The sequence below is a fragment of the Schistocerca nitens genome, chromosome 2 (assembly GCF_023898315.1).
Source record: "Schistocerca nitens isolate TAMUIC-IGC-003100 chromosome 2, iqSchNite1.1, whole genome shotgun sequence".
NCBI lineage: Eukaryota > Metazoa > Arthropoda > Insecta > Orthoptera > Acrididae > Schistocerca > Schistocerca nitens.
Genome location: NC_064615.1, coordinates 140,748,938 through 140,768,561, shown reverse-complemented (window position 1 = coordinate 140,768,561; position 19,624 = coordinate 140,748,938). Strand labels below are relative to the sequence as shown.

At 40.9% G+C, this 19,624-nt stretch overlaps 1 protein-coding gene across 1 annotated transcript in view; it reads left to right on the top strand.

Moving 5' to 3' along the window:
• Positions 1–19,624, top strand: part of LOC126235842 (cilium assembly protein DZIP1) — a 277,318-nt gene that overhangs the window by 94,553 nt on the left and 163,141 nt on the right. The window contains exon 8 of the mRNA XM_049944706.1: positions 19,185–19,531. Within this exon, the coding sequence (XP_049800663.1) occupies positions 19,185–19,531 (347 nt within the window). The remainder of the gene's footprint in view (positions 1–19,184; positions 19,532–19,624) is intronic.

The following is a 19,624-nucleotide window of genomic DNA, read 5'->3' as shown; positions in this document are numbered from 1 at the left end:
TGGATTTCTAAAGGGTTCGGTTATTGAGAAGGCTATCTACACTTACAGTGAAAATGTGCTTCATTCATTAGACAAAAAATTGCAGGCAACTGGTATATTTTGTGATCTGTCAAAGGCATTTGACTGTGTAATCACAATATTCTTTTAAATAAATTAGAATATTATAGTGTAACAGGAAATGCTGCAAAATGGTTCAAATCTTATATCTCTGGCAGGAAACAAAGGGTGTTATTAGGAAGGAGACATGTATCAAGCTATCAGGCATCATCCAACCTGGAACTACTTACATGTGAGGTCCCACAAGGTTACATTTTGGGGCCCTTACTTTTTCTTGTGTATATCAGTGACCTTTCATCAGTAACATTACCAGATGCCAAGTTCGTTTTGTTTGCCGATTATACAAACATTGCAATAAATAGCAAATCAAGTGTAGTCTTAGAAATATCAGCTAATAAAATATTTGTGAATGTTAATCACTGGTTTCTAGCCAATTCTTTGTCACTAAAAATTGAAAAAACACACTACATGCAGTTCAGAACTTGTAAGGAGTGTCCCACGAGTATATGCGTAACATACAATGACAACCAGATAGAAGAAGTGGACAGTGTTAAATTCTTGGGATTACAGTTGATAATAAATTCAACTGGGAGGAGCACACCACAGAACTGCTGAAACGTCTTAACAAATCTCTATTTGCAATGCGAGTTGTGTCAGACATAGGGGATATAAAAATGAAAAAGCTGGCATACTATGCTGACTTCCATTCCATAATGTCATATGGGGTTATTTTTTCGGGTAATTCGTCAAGTCAAGCTAAAGTTTTCCGGGCACAAAAAGGTGCAGTAAGAGTTATATGTGGTGTGAACTCAAGAACATCCTACAGAAGCCTGTTTAAGGAACTAGGGATACTAACTACTGCTTCCCAATATATTTATTCCTTAATGAAATTTGTCATTAAAAATATATCACTTTTTCAAACCAACAGCTAAATTTGTGGAATCAATACTAGAAATAAGAATAATCTACACAAGGATTTGAAGTCACCTAGTCTTGTACAAAAAGGTGTGCATTATTCAGGAACACACCTTTTCAATAACTTGCCAGCAGCCATAAAAAGTTTAACAACCAATGAAAATCAGTTTAAGAGAAGCCTAAAGGATTTATTGGTGGCCAGCTCTTTCTACTCCATTGATGAATTACTCAGTAAAACCAACTAATATAAAAGGGGGAAACATTCCACGGGTCTTTCCGCCGTCTACCTAACCTTCGTAACCTCTTGGTTCATCCCTATGAAATCCCCAAACCACTTTCCCTACCCTCTGGCTCCTACCCTTGTAACCACCCCTGGTGTAAGACCTGTCCCATGCACCCTCCCACCACCACTTACTCCAGTCCTGTAACGTAGAAGGTGTACACGATCAAAGGCAGAGCCACATGTGAAAGCACCCATGTGATTTACCAACTGACATGCCTACACTGTGAAGCCTTCTATGTGTGAATGACCAGCGACAAACTGTCCATTCACATGAACGGACATAGGCAGACAGTGTTTGTTGGTAATGAGGATCACCCTGTGGCTAAACATGCCTTGGTGCACGGCCAGCACATCTTGGCACAGTGTCACACCGTCCGGGTTGTCTGGATACTTCCCACTGACACCAACCTATCAGAACTCCAGAGATGGGAACTTGCCCTTCAATATATCCTCTCTTCCCGTTACCCACCAGGCCTCAATCTCCGCTAATATATATAATATATATAATAGAGGGAAACATTCCACGTGGGAAAAATATATCTAAAAACAAAGATGATGTGACTTACCAAATGAAAGCGCTGGCAGGTCGATAGACACACAAAATTCTAGCTTTCGCAACCAACGGTTGCTTCGTCAGGAAAGAGGGAAGGAGAGGGAAAGACGAAAGGATATGGGTTTTAAGGGAGAGGGTAAGGAATCATTCCAATCCCGGGAGCGGAAAGACTTACCTCAGGGGGAAAAAAGGACGGGTATACACTCGCGCACACACACACATATCCATCCACACATATACAGACAGAAGCAGACATATTCAAAGACAAAGAGTTTGGGCAGAGATGTCAGTCGAGGCGGAAGTGCAGAGGCAAAGATGTTGTTGAATGACAGGTGAGGTATGTGTGGTGGCAACTTGAAATTAGCGGAGATTGAGGCCTGGTGGGTAACGAGAAGAGAGGATATATTGAAGAGCAAGTTCCCTCCCGGAGTTCGGATAGGTTGGTGTTAGTGGGAAGTATCCAGATAACCCGGACGGTGTAACACTGCGCCAAGATGTGCTGGCCGTGCACCAAGGCATGTTTAGCCACAGGGTGATCCTCATTACCAACAAACACTGTCTGCCTGTGTCCATACATGCGAATGGACAGTTTGTTGCTGTGATGCATTCTATGTGGGAATGACCAGCAACAAACTGTGTAAACCTTCACAGTACAAAAATGCTTTTCTCAAACAAAGGAAAATCCAGGATGGAATGTAACAATATTGTAAAATGAAAAGTTGCTACTCACAATACAGCGGAGATGCTAAGTCACAGGTAGACTGTACAAATATAGCTTTCAGCCAGTAAGGCCTTCATCAGAATTAGATGGCAATCACACACATACACACTCATGCAAATGCAGCCCACTCACACATGACTGCAGTCTCAGGCAACTGAGGCCACACTGCGAGCAGTAGCACAGGTGCATGATGGGAGTGGCGACTGGGTGGAAGTAAGGAGGAGGCTGGGGTGGGGTGAGGGAGGGACAGTAGGGTAGGCATGGCAGACAGTGACGTGCTGTTGGGGAGCACTGAGGGACGAGCTGGAAAGAGGGTAGAGCAGCTACGTGCAGTCAGGAGGTTAGACGGAAGAAGCGGAGAGGTGGGGGTGAGGGATAGCAGAAAAGGAGAGAAGTAAAAAGACTGGGTGTGATGGAGGAATGAGGACTGTGTAGTGCTGGAATGGGAACGGAGAAGGGGCTGGACAGGAGAAGACAATGACAAACGAAGCTTGAAACCAGGATTGTTATGGAAGCATAGAATATATTGCAGGTAAAGTTCCCACCTGTGCAGTTAAGAAAAGCTGGTGTGATGGGAAAGATCCATATGGCACAGTCGGTGAAGCAGTCATTGAAATGAAGGATGTCATGTTTGGCAGCGTGCTTAGCAACAGGGTGGTCCACTTGTTTCTTGGCCACAGTTTGTCGGTGGCCATTCATGCGGACAGACAGCTTGTTAGCTGTCGTGCCCACGTAGAATGCAGTACAGTGGTTGCAGCTTAGCTTGTAGATCACTTGACTGGTTTCACTGGCAGCTCTGTCTTTGATGGGATACGTGATGTTTGTGACTGGACTGGGGTAGATGGTGGTGGGAGGATGTATAGGACAGGTCTTGCATCTAGGTCTATTACAGGGGTATGAGCCATGAGGTAAAGGGTTGGGAGCAGGGGTTGTGTAGGGATGGGTGAGTATACTGTGTAGATTCGGTGGACAGTGGAATACCACTGTGGGAGGGGTGGGAAGGATAGTGGGCAGGACATTTCTCATCTCAGGGCATGATGAGAGGTAGTTGAAACCCTGGCAGAGAATGGAATTCAGTTGCTCCAGGCTTGGATGGTACTGAGTTACAAGGGGAATGCTCCTCTGTGGCCAGCTGGTGGGTCTTTGTGAGTTGGTGGGAGACTGGAAAATAAGCCGCAGGAGATTTGTTTTGTAGAAGGTTGGGAGAAAAATTACGGTTTGTGAAGGCTTTAGTGAGACCCTCGGTGTATTTCGAGAGAGACTGCTCGTCACTGCAGATGTGATGACCATGGGTGGCTAGGCTGTATGGAAGGGACTTCTTGCTACGGAATGGGTAGCAGCTGTCAATGTGGAGGTATTGTTGGTGATTAGTATGTATGATATGGATTGAGCTACTGATGTAGCTATCTTTCAGGTGGAGGTCAACATCTAGGAAGGTGGCTTGTTAGGTTGAGCAGGACCAGGTGAAGTAAATGGAGGAAAAGTTGTTGAGGTTCTGGAGGAATGTGGGTAATGTGTCCTCATCCTCGATCCAAATCACGATGTCATCAATGAATCTGAAATAGGCTAGGGGTTTAGGATTCTATGTTTAGGAATGATTCCTCTAGATGGCCCATGAATGGGTTGGCATAGGTTGGTGCCATGCTGGTGCCCTTATCCCTACTGTGGAGTTGTCTGTAGTTAATGCCTTCAAAGGGGAAGTAATTGTGGTTGAGGATATAGCTGGTCATGGTGACTAGGAAGGAAGTAGTTGGTTTGGAATGTGTCAGGCATTGGGAAAGGCAGTGTTCAGTAGTAGTAAGGCCATGGGCATTAGGGATGTTAGTGTAAAGGGGTTGAATTTGGGAGTGGGGCAAAAAATGCAGTCTCTGGAAAGGACTGATATTTCTGTGGGGCTAAGGCTTCTGCTAAAAAGGTTCATGATTGTAAATAATTACTATTAAAAACAGTCTTGATCACGATTTATTTAACAAGGTGACCGGTTTCAACCACTACTGTGGTCATCTTCAGACCATTGAGTAGGAACCTCTTTCTGAGTAGTGATTCTTCAACAGAAAGAGGTTCCTACTCAGTGGTCTGTTTTTAATAGTAATTATTTATAAGACATTGATCACTGCTGTTCCCATAATGTATTCAAAAGTAGTTCATGATTGTGTTTCAGGTCTGTTTAGGTTCTGGATTCTGTGTGTCCACTTTGATAGCTGCCACCCATTCCATACCAAGAAGTCCCATCCATACAACCTAGCCACCCATGGTCCTTGCATCTGCAGCGACGAGCGGTTCATTTTGAAATATACTGAGGTCTCACTAAAGCCTTTACAAACAGTAATTATCCTCCAAACCTTGTACAAAAACAAATCTCCCATGCCTTATCTTTCCGGTCTCCCACCACCACACAGTCCCACTGTACGGCCACAGAGGAGCATTCCCCTCGTAACCCACTACCACTGAGGATTGGAGCAACTGAATTACATTCTCTGCCAGGGTTTTGACTACCTCTCATTGTGCCCTGAAATGAGAAATGTCCTGCCTACTATCCTTCCCACCTCTCCCACAGTGGTATTCCGCTGTCCACTGAATCTATAAAATACAGTCATCCATCCCTACACAACCCCTGCTTGCTGAGTTGGCGATTTTCTCTGCGTGGGGCTGGATGTTTGTGTTGTCCTCATCAAATCTTCATCTTCATCGTTTGTGAGAGTGACTAGATTGGATTGTGAAAAGAAAATGGACTGTGTAAAAATTGGGACTTTGTTAGGGCGCTGATGACTGCGCTGTTGAGTGCCCCACAAACCAAACATCATCATCACAACCCCTGCTCCCAAGTCCTTACCTCATGGCTCATACTCCTGTAAAAGACCTAGATGCAAGACCTGTCCTATACATCCTCCCACCACCACCTACTGCAGTCCAGTCACAAACATCACGTATCCCATAAAAGGGAGGGCTACCTGTGAGACCAGTCGTGATGCAAAAACTAAGCTGCAACCAATGTGCTGCATTGTATGTGGGCACGACAGCCAACAAGCTGTCTGTCCGTATGAATGGCCACCAACAAACTGTGGCCAAGAAACAAGTGGACCTGCCTGTTGCTGAGCATGCTGCCAAACATGACATCCTTCATTTCAATGACTCTTCACCACCTGTGCCATATGGGTCCTTCCCACCACACCAGCTTTTCTGAATTGCACAGGTGGGGAACTTTCCGTGCAATATATCCTATGTTCCCATAACCCTTCTGGTCTCAGCCTTCGTTAGTCATTGTCCTCTCCCATCCAGCCCATTCTCTGTTCTCATTCCAGCACTACACAGTCATCATTCCTCCCTCACACCCAGTCTTTTTACTTCTCTCCTTTTCTGCTATCCCTCACCGCCAACTCCCCACCTCTCTTCTCCCTCTGTGTAACCTCCCAACCGCATATAGCTGCTCTACCCTCTTTACAGCTCGTCCCTCCGCACTCCCCAACAGCACGTCACTGTCTGCCATGCCTACCCTACTGTCCCTCCCACTCCCCACCCCAGCCTCCTCCTTACTTCCACCCAGTCGCCACTCCCATCATGCACCAGTGCTAGTGCTCGCAGTGTGGCCTCAGTTGCCTGAGTCTGCAGTCATGCGTGAGTGGGCTGCATTTGCGTGAGTGTGTATGTGTGTGTTTGCCATCTAATTCTGATGAAGGCCTTACTGGCTGAAAGCTATATTTGGGACAGGTTTTTTATTGTGCCTATGTGTGACTCAGCATCTCCACTATATGGTGAGTGACAGCTTCCCATTTCACAATATTATTACAAAAATTCTTTTCTAACAGATAATTTTTTAGGGTGTTTCTCCATTATTTTCGATCAGTTGTGGAAGTTGGTTGTTTTTTAATTCCCTTATGTAGTAAACTAATCTGGGTTTTTGCTCTTGTTGTGATGGCTGGATCTGTTCAATGCTCATCTGTAGAGACGTGTTCAGTGGACACTGAACAATGCTTTTCTTTATGTGGATAACTGCTTGCAAGATGTATTCACATGGATCTATCAAGATTCCCATAGCTGTAAACAACTTAGTGCAGTGAATTCTCTTGCTACTTCCATCCATACATACATATTTCAATTAAATCCATCATACATTGATCTATATACAGTAGAACCCCTCTAATCCGACGTTGGATGGTCCATCACTCCGGTTAGTCCGACCATGCTCAGGCTAGCGAGCCTGTGCCGACTTGTCACTTACTGGACACCTGTCGGGGCCATTGTTGCGGTGTCTATCGCAGTGCATATTGTTATACTGTACTTTATTGTGCAGGGATTGTGTTGGGATTTAAAAATGCCGTTGTTTGCTTTATTCCATGTTCTCTACAGTACTTATTACTGTAGATTCATCGTGTGTACAGTTGTCTGTTTTTCAACATGTCTGGATTCAAACTTAAACACGTAACTCTTCCACTAAATGAAAAATTAGCAGTGCTACAAAGACTGGATGAAGGAGAATCGCTCCAAAAAATTGCAAAGGAACTGAATGTAGCTGTTACTACAATTAAGGATTGGAGGAAGAATCAGAAAGACATCGAATCCTATATAGTTATGATTGATGGTGAAAACACTCTGAAGAATTGCAAAACATTAAAAAAGCCTAAACTTGAACTGCTTGATAACACATTGTGGATGTGGTTTTGTCAAGAAAGAAGGAAAGGAAATCCAATATCCGGGCCAATTCATAAAGAAATAGCGATAGTTTTGCACAAAAAACTGGAAGCCGAAAGTAAATTTGCTGCCAGTGAAGGCTGGATTGATCATTGGAAAACTCGTCATGGTGTCCGATTTGTTTCTATTTCCAGTGAAAAACTATCTGCCGATGCCGCAGCTGCTAAGGAGTTTTCTGTTATGTTTCAAGAAATTGTTGAAGAAAATGAACTGTTACCCTGCCAAGTGTATAACATTGATGAGACAGGGCTGAACTTACAAAAACGCTCGCAGCTTCAAATGAATCCGTGGTAGGAACGAAACTTATAAAATATAGAATAACAGTCATTCGTTGTAGCAATGCAGATGGTACCCACAAGCTCCCCTTATTCGTCATTGGCAAATCTAAGCAGCCAAGAGCATTCAAAAATATAAACTTACCTTCCTTGACGGTTTATTACCGCAATCAAAAATCTACTTGGATGGACTGCAACCTTTTTAAATCCTGGTTTTTCGAAGAGTTTGTGCCATCGATCGAAAAAGACTTGAAGCAAGAAAATCTGCCTGTACATGCTCTACTGCTGTTGGATAACGCACCATCACATCCATCTGAGAAAGATTTGGTGAAAGGGGACATAAAAGCTCTCTTTCTGCCTCCTAATGTGACGTCACTCATCCAACCAATGGATCAGGGCATTATCGAATGGTTAAAAAGGCGTTATCGCAGAAAGTATATCGGCTCAATCTTGGAAAAATCTGGAGGTCATAACTTATTTGAGGCAATGACATCCCTGAACATCAAGGATGCTATCTACACTGCGGAAATCGTGGCGTAAGCTTTGGCCACAAGTTATGACTGAAAATGAGCATACCAAAGATGAGCAAAACAACGACGCACTGGAAATCGTTAAAGATCTACAAACTCTGGAGCTGAACGCCCCTGCCAATGAAGTTGAAAGAGTGGATCAACGAATGTGACAAAGACTGTGACACTTTTGAAGAGCTCAGTGACTACCAGATTGTTGCCGCTGTTAACCAGGAAACTGTGAATGAGAACTCAGACGGCAAAGATGAGCCCCCCCCCCCCCCAAATCCGGATTTCACGTAACGACGCAAAAAAACACTTTTGACATCGCCCTTCAATACATCGAGCTAAGTCCAATGGACGTTTTGTAGATAAAGAAATGGAGGGACACTGCAGCTAAATCTAGAATAACATCTGCTAAACAAAAATTTATCACTGACTTTTTTCCAAGTAATTTTTTTTCGTTTTTACTGTAAAAACAATGCATACAGTATAATCATTTCTTAGTTAATACATACAGTAGTTTATTTCTTTGTAAAAAATTTCTTTTTTATATACAGTGCTATAAACATTTTTATTTTACAATATATATCGTTTATACGTTATTAAGTACAGTACAGTACTGTAATTTGTTTGTCGTTTTTCTTTTTAAAACCAATACATATTATAGTGTGTGTAGATTTTTTTAGTTAATATATTGTTGAACACTGTGTAAAAAACATCTTTTTATATTACTGTAGATGTCTTTTAGTTCTTAAATCGTTTAATTTTTGTACTAAATGTATTTTTATATTTTTTGTAATAAATATTAGATTTTTCGAATAATCTGACCTTTTTTTCGTTCTGACCATAGTCCCGGTTCCGAAGGTGACAGATTAGAGGGGTTCTACTGTATATTTAAATTAAAATCCCCTACCACAGTTTCTGTCTGTGTGTTCAGGCTAATCTCAGAAACTACTGTAGGAACTGAAAGTTTGTGTATATTATTTATACATATTTCATGCAAATTGATTGGGGCTAAGATGAATAAAAGTACATTGCTGGTTTGAAAATGTTGCCCTTGCAGATTTAACAGTGACTGACAGAACTCCTTGTAAGCACAGCTCCGTGCTGCTCCAGCCTAACTGAAAACCAGCAAATGCTCCACTCCCTTTGAGGTACCAACAACAGGCAGAATATGTTTGGCTCTGTGCAATCAGTGTGGACATACCTTAACTAATTCTGATATTAGCTGTTTGGATGCTGTGAAGTTGTGCATAAGACCAGTAAACAAATCTCCACTAGTGAGAACAGGATATAAGCATTTTATGACCTTTTTTTAAAAGTATTTTAGCCACATTTGGTGCTCAGCAGTGCACTTTAGGTTATAAAGTGCGGCAACCAAAAAGTAGCAGCATTGCTCATAAATGTTGGTGGATTCGTGAGCTGCTTAAAGAAGAAACAGACATGGGCATGATATTCTCGACACCTCAAATATAGAGATCATAATGGGATTCAGAAATTCCTTGTGGTTGACTACAGAAGATTTTGAAAAATTTCTGTGGATTGTTGGAGGATACATTTCGAAAAAAGGTGACAATTTCAGACTGTTGAGTTATAATTCTCTCAGATTACCAATCACACTTTGCACTCCCAATTCACTGCACATTTTTTGAACAGTGGGCAGTGAATTACTTAATCTTAAAGCATTATAAGCTACCATATGAGAACAGTTGCATGGTGAAATACACATGAATCCAAAATTTATGGTTTTTAATTTTTTATGGAAAAAGTAAAACTTTTGTGATGCTACTTTGCTTCATTTTCATAAAGGAAGTGTTTTCAGTGGTGCAGCAGATGACTAAGGTTTCAGCTTTCTGATTTCCTTGAATCAAAACTGAATGTGGACTCAGTTCTTTATGTGGCAAAGTGAAAAAGTCTATCACTAAACATACATGACAAAGAATTGCAACAATGAGTCTGAACAATGAATTAATGCTTACCAAGCTTTACAAGGAGAGTGTTGTCATAGGCTAAACATTTAGGTCGAGCATGATTTTTTTCATTTTTATTTTATCTTATTTGTGGTTCTCAGGCATGATCCACTAACCCAGCCTCCAATACATGATATGCTATAAATTAAAAAGTCTCTCTCTCTCTCTCTCTCTCTCTCTCTCTCTCTCTGTCTCTCTCTCAAGCACGCGCGTACGCACACACACACACACACACACACACACACACACACACACACACACACACACACACACAATTTGAGTAGAATGTTCACATTGTTTGTAAACATATTAATACAATCATGATAAGCTCCAGTCATTGCCATGAGATGTCTCACCAGACACCAATTAAATATGGAAGAGATAACAATCCTGGTTCCTAAAAACTTTCCTGTCATGGACTGATTAAATTTTTTTAAGAGTTGTATGAAAGTGATGATATTCAGTTACCTAACATTGTTCTCTGAATTTTATGCAAAACTCTACACAATGGCCTGTAAACAAAATTACCACTATGCCAGACAGGTCGACTTTTTTTAAGTCTGTGTGGGTATTCTAATCATTGGTTCCCTAGGAGGTTATGCTGTATCTCCACTGCCTTTAAAAAAAGCATCCAGAAGAGGAGGAGAAAACAAAATGAAACTTCACCATTGAAGAGGGTATGTGATGTTATTTCAGTGATTACAAAATCGATGCAAACTTACAAAGAACTTGTCAGTATGAGTCTGCTTGTCAGTATGATGTTGCACCACCTCTGACCTGGTTTAACACACTGATTTGGTTGAGAAGGATGACGTAAAACCATAGTATGCTCTCCTGAAGTAAGCTGGTCCACAACTGTTGTAATTGGTCCTTAATATCACAAATGCTGCCACTGGGATAGTCGGCATCTGAGCTGGTCCCACACACTGGGGACAGATCTGGTAAACTTGATTGTCTTGAGAGTGCCTAAACATTATGCAGACGGGTCACAGGGACACCTGTCAGGAGTGACCAAGCACTGTCCTGTTGAAAAATGGCACCACGATACTGTTGCATGAAAGGTAACATATATGGTCACAGGATGTCCTTAACAGATAGTTTTTGCCATCAAAGTCCCCTCAATAACTAGCAGCCGTGACCTTAAGTAATACTCAATTGGTTCCCACACCATGACACTATAAGTAAGCTCACTATGACTCTCCAAAACATTGGGAAAATGGGACCTCTATTGTTATCTAGGGTAGTGCAGAACTGCAATTCATCACTGAACACAGTGTGATGCCATTCATCAGCAGTCCATGCTCCCCAGTTATGGCACAATTCCAAACACATCCGTTTGTGTTGTGGTGTTAAAGGCAGCCTACAAATGGGACGGTAATTCATTTATGCGGCTGTTGCTAGTCTTTGACCAATGGTGCTGGATGAATTACCAATGGTGCTGGATGACACAGAATGTTGCAGGGAGTCCATTACTTGTTCCCAGAGGCAGATGCAAATGCGAAGGGGTTATAATGTGTTTGGAGCACAAGGTAATGATCCTTTCTTGTAGTGGCCAGACATAGTTAACCAGAATGTTGATGATGAGTAGGCCTGCACTCATGCATTACAACATTGGGTCACTGTCACATCCAAACAGTGTGCGATTTGTGCTTTTACCAGTGGGGGGGATGTCTTAGGGGGTTAGTATAATTACATATGTTACTAGCTTGGACCGTGACGTTACCCATGGTTAAACAGTTATTTATAAATAGATGTTAATGCCGAAACTCACTATTCACACGTATGCACTATCAGAAAAGCCATCCCTTGTTATATCTTTAAAAGTGCATTATAGGTACAGCTTATTTACAAAATGATCTATGTACAGGTATACGACGGGAATTCAAAAAGTAAAGGCACATTTGTGTAAAGCTGTACTTATTCTGATGATAGAAAACTGAAACATGCGTTATTTTTCTACGTAACCTCCCTGGACTTCAATGCAGTTTTCCAGACGTTTTACGAGTTTTTTTTTTTTTTTTTTATTTCATCAGAAAATATGTTTTTCGGTTGAATCTGTAACCAATTTTGCACCACAACAATGATGTCTTCATCACATTCAAATCTTCTTCCCTATAGTGCTTCCGTTAAGGGTCCAAAACATGTGAAAATTGCTTGTAGCCAGCACCTCGAATCTCAACTCCTTTATTGCGTCGGCTGTCCGTTTGGCAGAATGTGGGCGAGCATTATCTTGTTGCAGGATGACACCTCTTCACGGTTTTCCACGACGTTTGGATCTGATGGCAGGTTTTAGTTTCGTATGCAACACATCACATCCACCATACAATACAGACCTGGCTCTAAAGCCACGTTTACGCTGGGGCGACGTCTTGCAACATTGTGGCATGCTACGGAAATGTGGTGTGCGTCATCTTGTAGCATGCTACAACAGGCAACATCTTGCGGTGTATGTTGCATGCGGCAGGTTAATTTATACCAAAGCAACAGAATTTGTGCCACACGTGTGTCGGTCTTGCAGTATAAAGGATGGTAAAGTATCGCAGCGGCAGCTTACTTGGTACTTGCACATGCAGCTAACAACGGAAATGAAAACCAAAGGAAAAGAAAATGATGGTAGAAGAGAAGAGTATTTAAAGAAGGTCCACGAAGTAGTATCCTAGGAACGAGAAGCAGACGATGGTGCGTTATTTAGTAATGTGTGCTTTCGTCCCAGGCGCGTTACTCCGCGCCATACCGTTGCCAAAAGGTGGCCTAACGGTAAATGTTCGCACAGATACCGGGCCGGTCACCACCCTGTGTCAGGGCCCGGGGTGGGAATTTCAGCCCCCAGCTCACCCAACTCTGCAGTACGACTGCTGCAGTATGACTGACACAGTACTTCCTTCGCAAGCTCGCAAGTAAACGGATGACGCACCTTAGACGAAAGCAACAATGACAACATGAGAATGATGATTTAGTTCTAAATGTTTTGAAATGCTTAACTACTACATAACACTTTTTCAAAATTAATAAGCAAACACATTAATAGTATTAATAGTAAGACTGTATTAAAAACTTTCAGAGTTCGGCTCCACAAATTTAAATTATATGTAAAGTTTTACTCCAGTGCGTGGGAAATAAACATCCCAGGTTGGGATGCATGAACTAAAACCAGAGGATGGGATGGTCTGGATATCCCTCCCATCCCCCCCTGCAAATCGCACACTGCATCCAAATGACCATCAAATCTGGATATTGCACCATTCATCCAGCTGACTAAATGGAGACCCAAAATGTGACCCCTTTAAAACTAATATCAGGTGTGATGACACTTATCTCACATAAGTGTGCAGCATCTCCATGTCTTTCACAGTTTAACTAGGATATGATCACACAGTGGGCGTGGAGGGCTGGATATTAATTCTGATGAGGTGAATTGGATTCTGATTTTATTAATTAAAGATTCAGACAGAAGAGCTGAAGCTCTCAACGGTGACTGGCACATTATGTCCACTTGTTACTCAGGCTGCATGGAGACATCTTCACCACCCTGGTTGCAGAGGCTCGTGCACATCAGAATTTCCAATGTAGTGCCGTGGTAGAGCCTGAAACCATCACCATAAATCACTACAGTAGCATTGGTGATAGCTTAGTACAGACCCTGATGACCAATATGACATTGGAAGAAAATCCTTTAAGAGCAATTTAATTTGCCATTGAATGCACTCCCATTCAAAGATGAGGATATTTAATGAAATCATTCCTTCAGTCAAAACAGTTGCTTTGTGTGTGCATAACGAGAACTGTGCAATCCATCTTAAATCTAATAATCACTATAACCAAGAGTACTGTTTAAGAACTGCCCTTAAAATTACAGATACAACGAGCTCATCATATCTCGGCAATAAATTTAACTAAAACTAGTCATTTTAAAACTGGAATAAGACTTTACCAAGGAAATTTTGAAAAGAATTATGTAATTGTCAGTTATTAGACAACCTTAAAAATAACCAAAGCTGCTTTGGCAAACTACTTACAAAGGCCCCTAAGAAGCAATTAAATATGCAACTCTACTGAAATACTGTCCAAATATACCTGCTAGGTGTATTTTAAAATAGGAGTATAACAAAACATCAAGGTGATAATGGTAACTTCAGAAGGGGTGCACAGAATCTCTCAATTGACACACTACTCTCTGTCAGTGCAATGTGGCCACACAGCAGACCCACTGGATAACAGGTTGGCTTTGCTGCCTTGACTAAATACATCTCACAGCAACATTTTTTAGGTGTTTGGTGCCAGTCCACTGTGCGTACCCTTGAATAATCAGACTAGCTATGTTGTATGGGTTAACCATCAGGCAGTGCAACTGCACCCAGATCAATAATTACAGTCAAATCAATAACTTAAATGAAATAGATAACTACAGTGGTTCACCACTACTAGATTAACAAGGAATTGTACAACTACTTCTCGATAAGGTACCACACAGAATAACTTCCACAAGATCCTTTTTAGCCAATAAAGACTGCGTATGCCACTCAGTCATGGCCAGAATGTCTTACCCCGGTAGCGGAATGGTCAGCGTGACGGATTGTCAAACCTCTGGGCCCAGGTTTGATTCCTGGCTGGGTCGGGGAATTTTCTCTGCCCAGTGACTGGGTGTTGTGCTGTCCTCATCATCATCCTATCATCCTCATTGACTGCAGATCGCCAAAGTGGCAGCAAATTGAAAGACCGCCACCCGGCGAACGGTCTGCCCGATGGGGGACTCTAGCCATACCATTAAATAAAAAAATGGCCAGAATGAAATCATTTCAAAACATGATTCTGCTCCCGGAATTGTCTGACCATCCAACAACATAATTCAGATCCACAGCATTCCTTGCTCATTACAAGGTTTGCTGGTGCATAACCAGGCATAGATCAATTGACAGCACTCCGCAACACTTACTCAAATAATCAATTGCAGAAAATGACCAGATTAAGGAAGTCAAAAACATAAAGCCATTTTATCTTGTAGGTGTTCACAAACACAGCTACACTTGGCTTGGATTCTCAACTACATGAATTAAGCATTAATCAACACACTGTAGTGAGGAAAACCTATTTGACACAAACTGACATTGTTGTTGCTGTCAAGTTTTACTGAAATACACAGCAGCAATGTAAACAAGGGTATCCTTCATGGCTGTGTGCCTGCTACTGCTTACCTTCATGTAAATTGATGTGAATGGTGACTGAGTCATAACTCAGTAAATTAAAAATACCATTAACAACTTTGCCGATAACAGTGTAACGATCTGCAGACAAGGCAGGAAACACTCAGAACCAACAGCACCACCCTACTGGCGATTACACTGGCCCGTACCTTCACTGTGACCAAGCAACTAAACATACCAATCAGCCGTGGTTAATCTATACAAGCAATGACACCTTTTACCATCTTGAGGCATCCGAATTACAACCATGTTCTGCTGAACCAAATAGAATACCAGGACTATGGCAAACACCAAAACTCGACATATACGCTTATAGTCTTTAAACAATACTCTTTTCATAATCATTGACAGCAAGCAACTTAGAGTCTCCCAGAAAGCTCTCTATCCTCTTGAACACTCCAGGCATCAGCAGTGCCTCTCAATAGCAGTGCATGCATGGTAGGTGAAGCAGCAGAGGAACTAATGAATCAATGGCTGTGGAGTGAATTCAAAAGTGCCAGAGAGAAAACAAGTCAGGACACAATGATTCCTCAAGATATGATTCTTCGTGCCCCTTATATAGCCTACCGAGATTAATAACAAAACTAAGTGTGAACAACAGTAACACACTTTGGTGGCCATTCTACCTGTTACAGAGAATTGCAATTCTAATTGTTTATATACCCCCAATGGTGTGCATGTGCACAAAGTTACATTGATGTCTGACCATATCTTCTGGATACTGAGAGGATATGAGACTTTTCGCTGTTGTATTGGTAAGGATTTCAACAAAGAAAAGAAAATCCCATATACAAGTGAATAAGTGTACATAGTTGAGTCATTCCATTGCCGATCAGTACCGAAAAGTACCATTTTTGACTCAACCAAGTCCAAATTTCCTCAAATTTGATGTGTTCATTGCACATGTCAAGAGAGTGAAAATGCCAAATTTCAGAATTGTAGCACAAGCAAAACAAAAATGTGCAGAAAATTTGACAAACATTGCTGACAAAAATGGCTTTAACATCTATTCTAATAGAGATGTAACTGTGAAACATAATTTTGGAAAGGATTAATAACAAGCTTTCAGATGACATCCAACATGGCCATATTCATTAATGTGTGTAATTAAGGCCAGTGACCTCGACCTCTGACCTTGAATATCTCAAAACATGTCACCTTCAGAATTTCTGAAAAAAAATCTGTTTGCTTCTTTGTGGTACTTTACATAACATAGTAAAAAATCGAGGTGAGATGGCATTTGGAACAGAAGATATAACTTAATATCTTCAGCAATGCGATACAATAAAGCAATACAAATGGAATGCAAACTGTAACAGAATGACATAAATTACTGAAAAACTATTAAAAAGATGGTGTTATAGCAGTTCACAGTAAGGTAACAATATGAACAGGCCATCAGCAGTCAATTGTAATATGCGAAGTGCAAATGAGGATGATTGATATTATCAGTGACATAATCAATTCAGTTGCATTAAATGATAATCTTGTACCCCTTGGAAAGTGGTTGGTGAAAAAGAAGAGACAGAAAACACATGCTCAGAAAAATTTCAAGGAAGTGTTTGAAGTATTCCAAAGTAAATATGAGAGAATGCTGAGGGTGAAACAAATGTGGAAACTGAAATTATAATGTAACTGGAATGGATATTTAGGTCTAGCACCATAAGATCCAAATGTTGACACTTTTTCCGAAATTTTGGAGCATTTGAAAGACTGAAAATGAATTTGGTGCCTCAAACAATTAGTCACATATTGTGATATCTTAGTAACTCCTAATCCGAGACCCGGGCATGTCCTTGGTAAACATATTGTGAAATGAGCTGTATCAAGCAGTCAAAGATAAACACCCAGGACTGAAAGTAGGATTATTCAAATTCTGCCAGTTACAAGCCAAGAACTGAGTTCTGGCTGATGCAACCAGTTCTTATTGTTCATTTGTGTACAGTATTCACCAATATGTGAAGCTCATGTTGGGAGGTTCCAGACTGAAGAAGTAGACATGTGATGCCGACTCTCGACTTAACACATACAAACACTGTCCTGCTCAGATCATTTGTAATCTCGCCAAGCCAAAGTGTTATAATTATACCAGCACGGGGGAATGGCCAAGGTACACAGTCTTTTTTGACATACGTGGGAGAGTTGTTTGACAAAAATGGAATTGATGAAACTGTGAACATCTACAAGCAGAACAGCAGTCCAAACGTATCTGTCTCGTGCGGAAAAATGGAATTGATGAAATAATATTTAAACTGTGGATGTCTACAAATAGAACAACTCTCCAGGCTCACCTGCCTTCTGTGGAAGACTTCTTGGAAAACCTCATCAACAAATTAAAAAAGTTCTTGTTCCACTCCTTCCTAGTCATCTAACTGTTTGAATTTCTGCAACATCTGAAAGAGACACTTTTTGACAATGAATATGTGGTTATATGTGATTTTGCAGAGAATTATGAATTCGGCCGGTGGGATTAGATCCAGGGATTTCACTGGAACAATGCACAGACTACTATTCATCCTTTTCTTGTTTATTAGAGACATCCAGAAACCTATACAATGTATCACATTTTATTTGTTATCCTATCAGAATGCCATAAATATGACGCGATGAGTATTCGTATTTTCCAGCGTCACTTGGTTAACTCCATGATATCCTGTTTCCATAAAACACGCAGGTACATTTATTACTTCTCAGATGGTGCTGCAGCTCAGTATAAAAACTTCAAAAATTTTGCAAACTTATCTTTTTATCAGAATGATTTCAGTGTCTGCGGAGAGTGGCATTTCTTTGCCACATTAAATGATAAAGGTCCATGCGATGGTATCACAGGTACCGTCAAGAGACTTGCTTCAGTGCCAGTCTGCAATGCATGTATGACACTCAGATGTTGACACCCAGACAGTGGTTTTAATTGTGTTCCAACAACATTACAGAGTGTCACTTTTGTTATAAAACTAACAGTGAATATGATTAAGAAGCATCTCTCCTTCAAGAGCATTTGCAGCTATTGCATGTACCCTCAAGTTACATTTTGTTATTTTCACCGGTCTTAACAAAATCTAAATGAAGGTTTTCTCCAGTTCACTATGCATCAAAAGTGAGTATCTAACACAGACCCAAGAAGGTTCATACCTCGGTGATATCGCTGGGTTTGTTTCGTGCATTGCTGAAGGTAATTGATGGCTGGGATGTGTTTTGAATGTTAATGAAGATACCAGTGTGGTTTAAACTCATTTTTATACCTCAAGAAACCTGACATTTTTACTGGGGGTAAGAAACTGAACCCAGCATCATACCTGCCATCTTTCTGGTGTAAATACGTAATTTGTATAAGACATATGAGTCATATCCTAAGTTCTACATCTCTGTTGTAACTTTATGGCTGTTACATACATTCCACCATGTTACAATGTTATGAAAAAGATAGTTGCTGCTCACCATATACCAGATATGCTGAGTTGCAGATAGGCACAAAAAAAAATACTGTCACAAAATAAGCTTATGGCCAACAGGGACTTTGTCAAAAATAGACGAAACGAAAAAAAACACACACACACAAATTCGACTCGCACACACATCGCAACAGTCTCTGGCAGCTGAAGCCACATTCACTGGTACACACAGTATGGCTCCAGCATCAGAGACTGTGGTCATGTGTGTGTGTGTGTGTGGGGGGGGGGTCTTTTTTTGACAGAGGCCTTGTTGGCCAAAAGCTTACTTTGTGACAGTCTTTTTGTAGCGCCTATATGAGTAGCAACTATTGTGTTCATAACATTGTTACATTCCATCCAAATTTTTCACTGTTATATGAAGTTATTTGAATGATCAGGTTACTTTATAACTATAACTTTGTGATTTTCTCATTTTTAAATGATACTAGTATTGCTGTTTCAAAATTATTTAATGAACATTAAAATTTCTGCATCAGCTACCAAATTTTATGTATTTGTACCTCACTTGCATTTGAATAGTGACATACAGTAAGACAATGTTTTCTTTTATTTGCAGGGCATTCAGACAAAATAAGTTTTCTCACTTATGAAGCCCGTCTTAACCAGTTGCATCAAGTATCTTTACAACAAGAAAATCAGCTCCAACAACAATCTAGCGAAATAGAGTTAATGAAAAAGGCTCTTTTAGATGCAACATCCATGCATAAGTCAAAAGTTAAATCTAATGAGCCTGATGTTCAAATGTATGTTAATACTGCCACTCAGCAGCATATGAGTGCATCATCAAGTTCATCATCTAGCTGCACCTTGAATACCGCTCACATGCCTGGAAAATTTTCCAGTTTTTCAGGATCTAAGGATTCATGTCTCAGCTCTCCAGAGAGATCTGTATCCATTTACATGGTAATATAAATACAGATGTTTACCTATTACAGAATCCTTTCTAGCATTCTTCAACCATCATGAAACTGTATCTTATACCTTACGAATGTACTT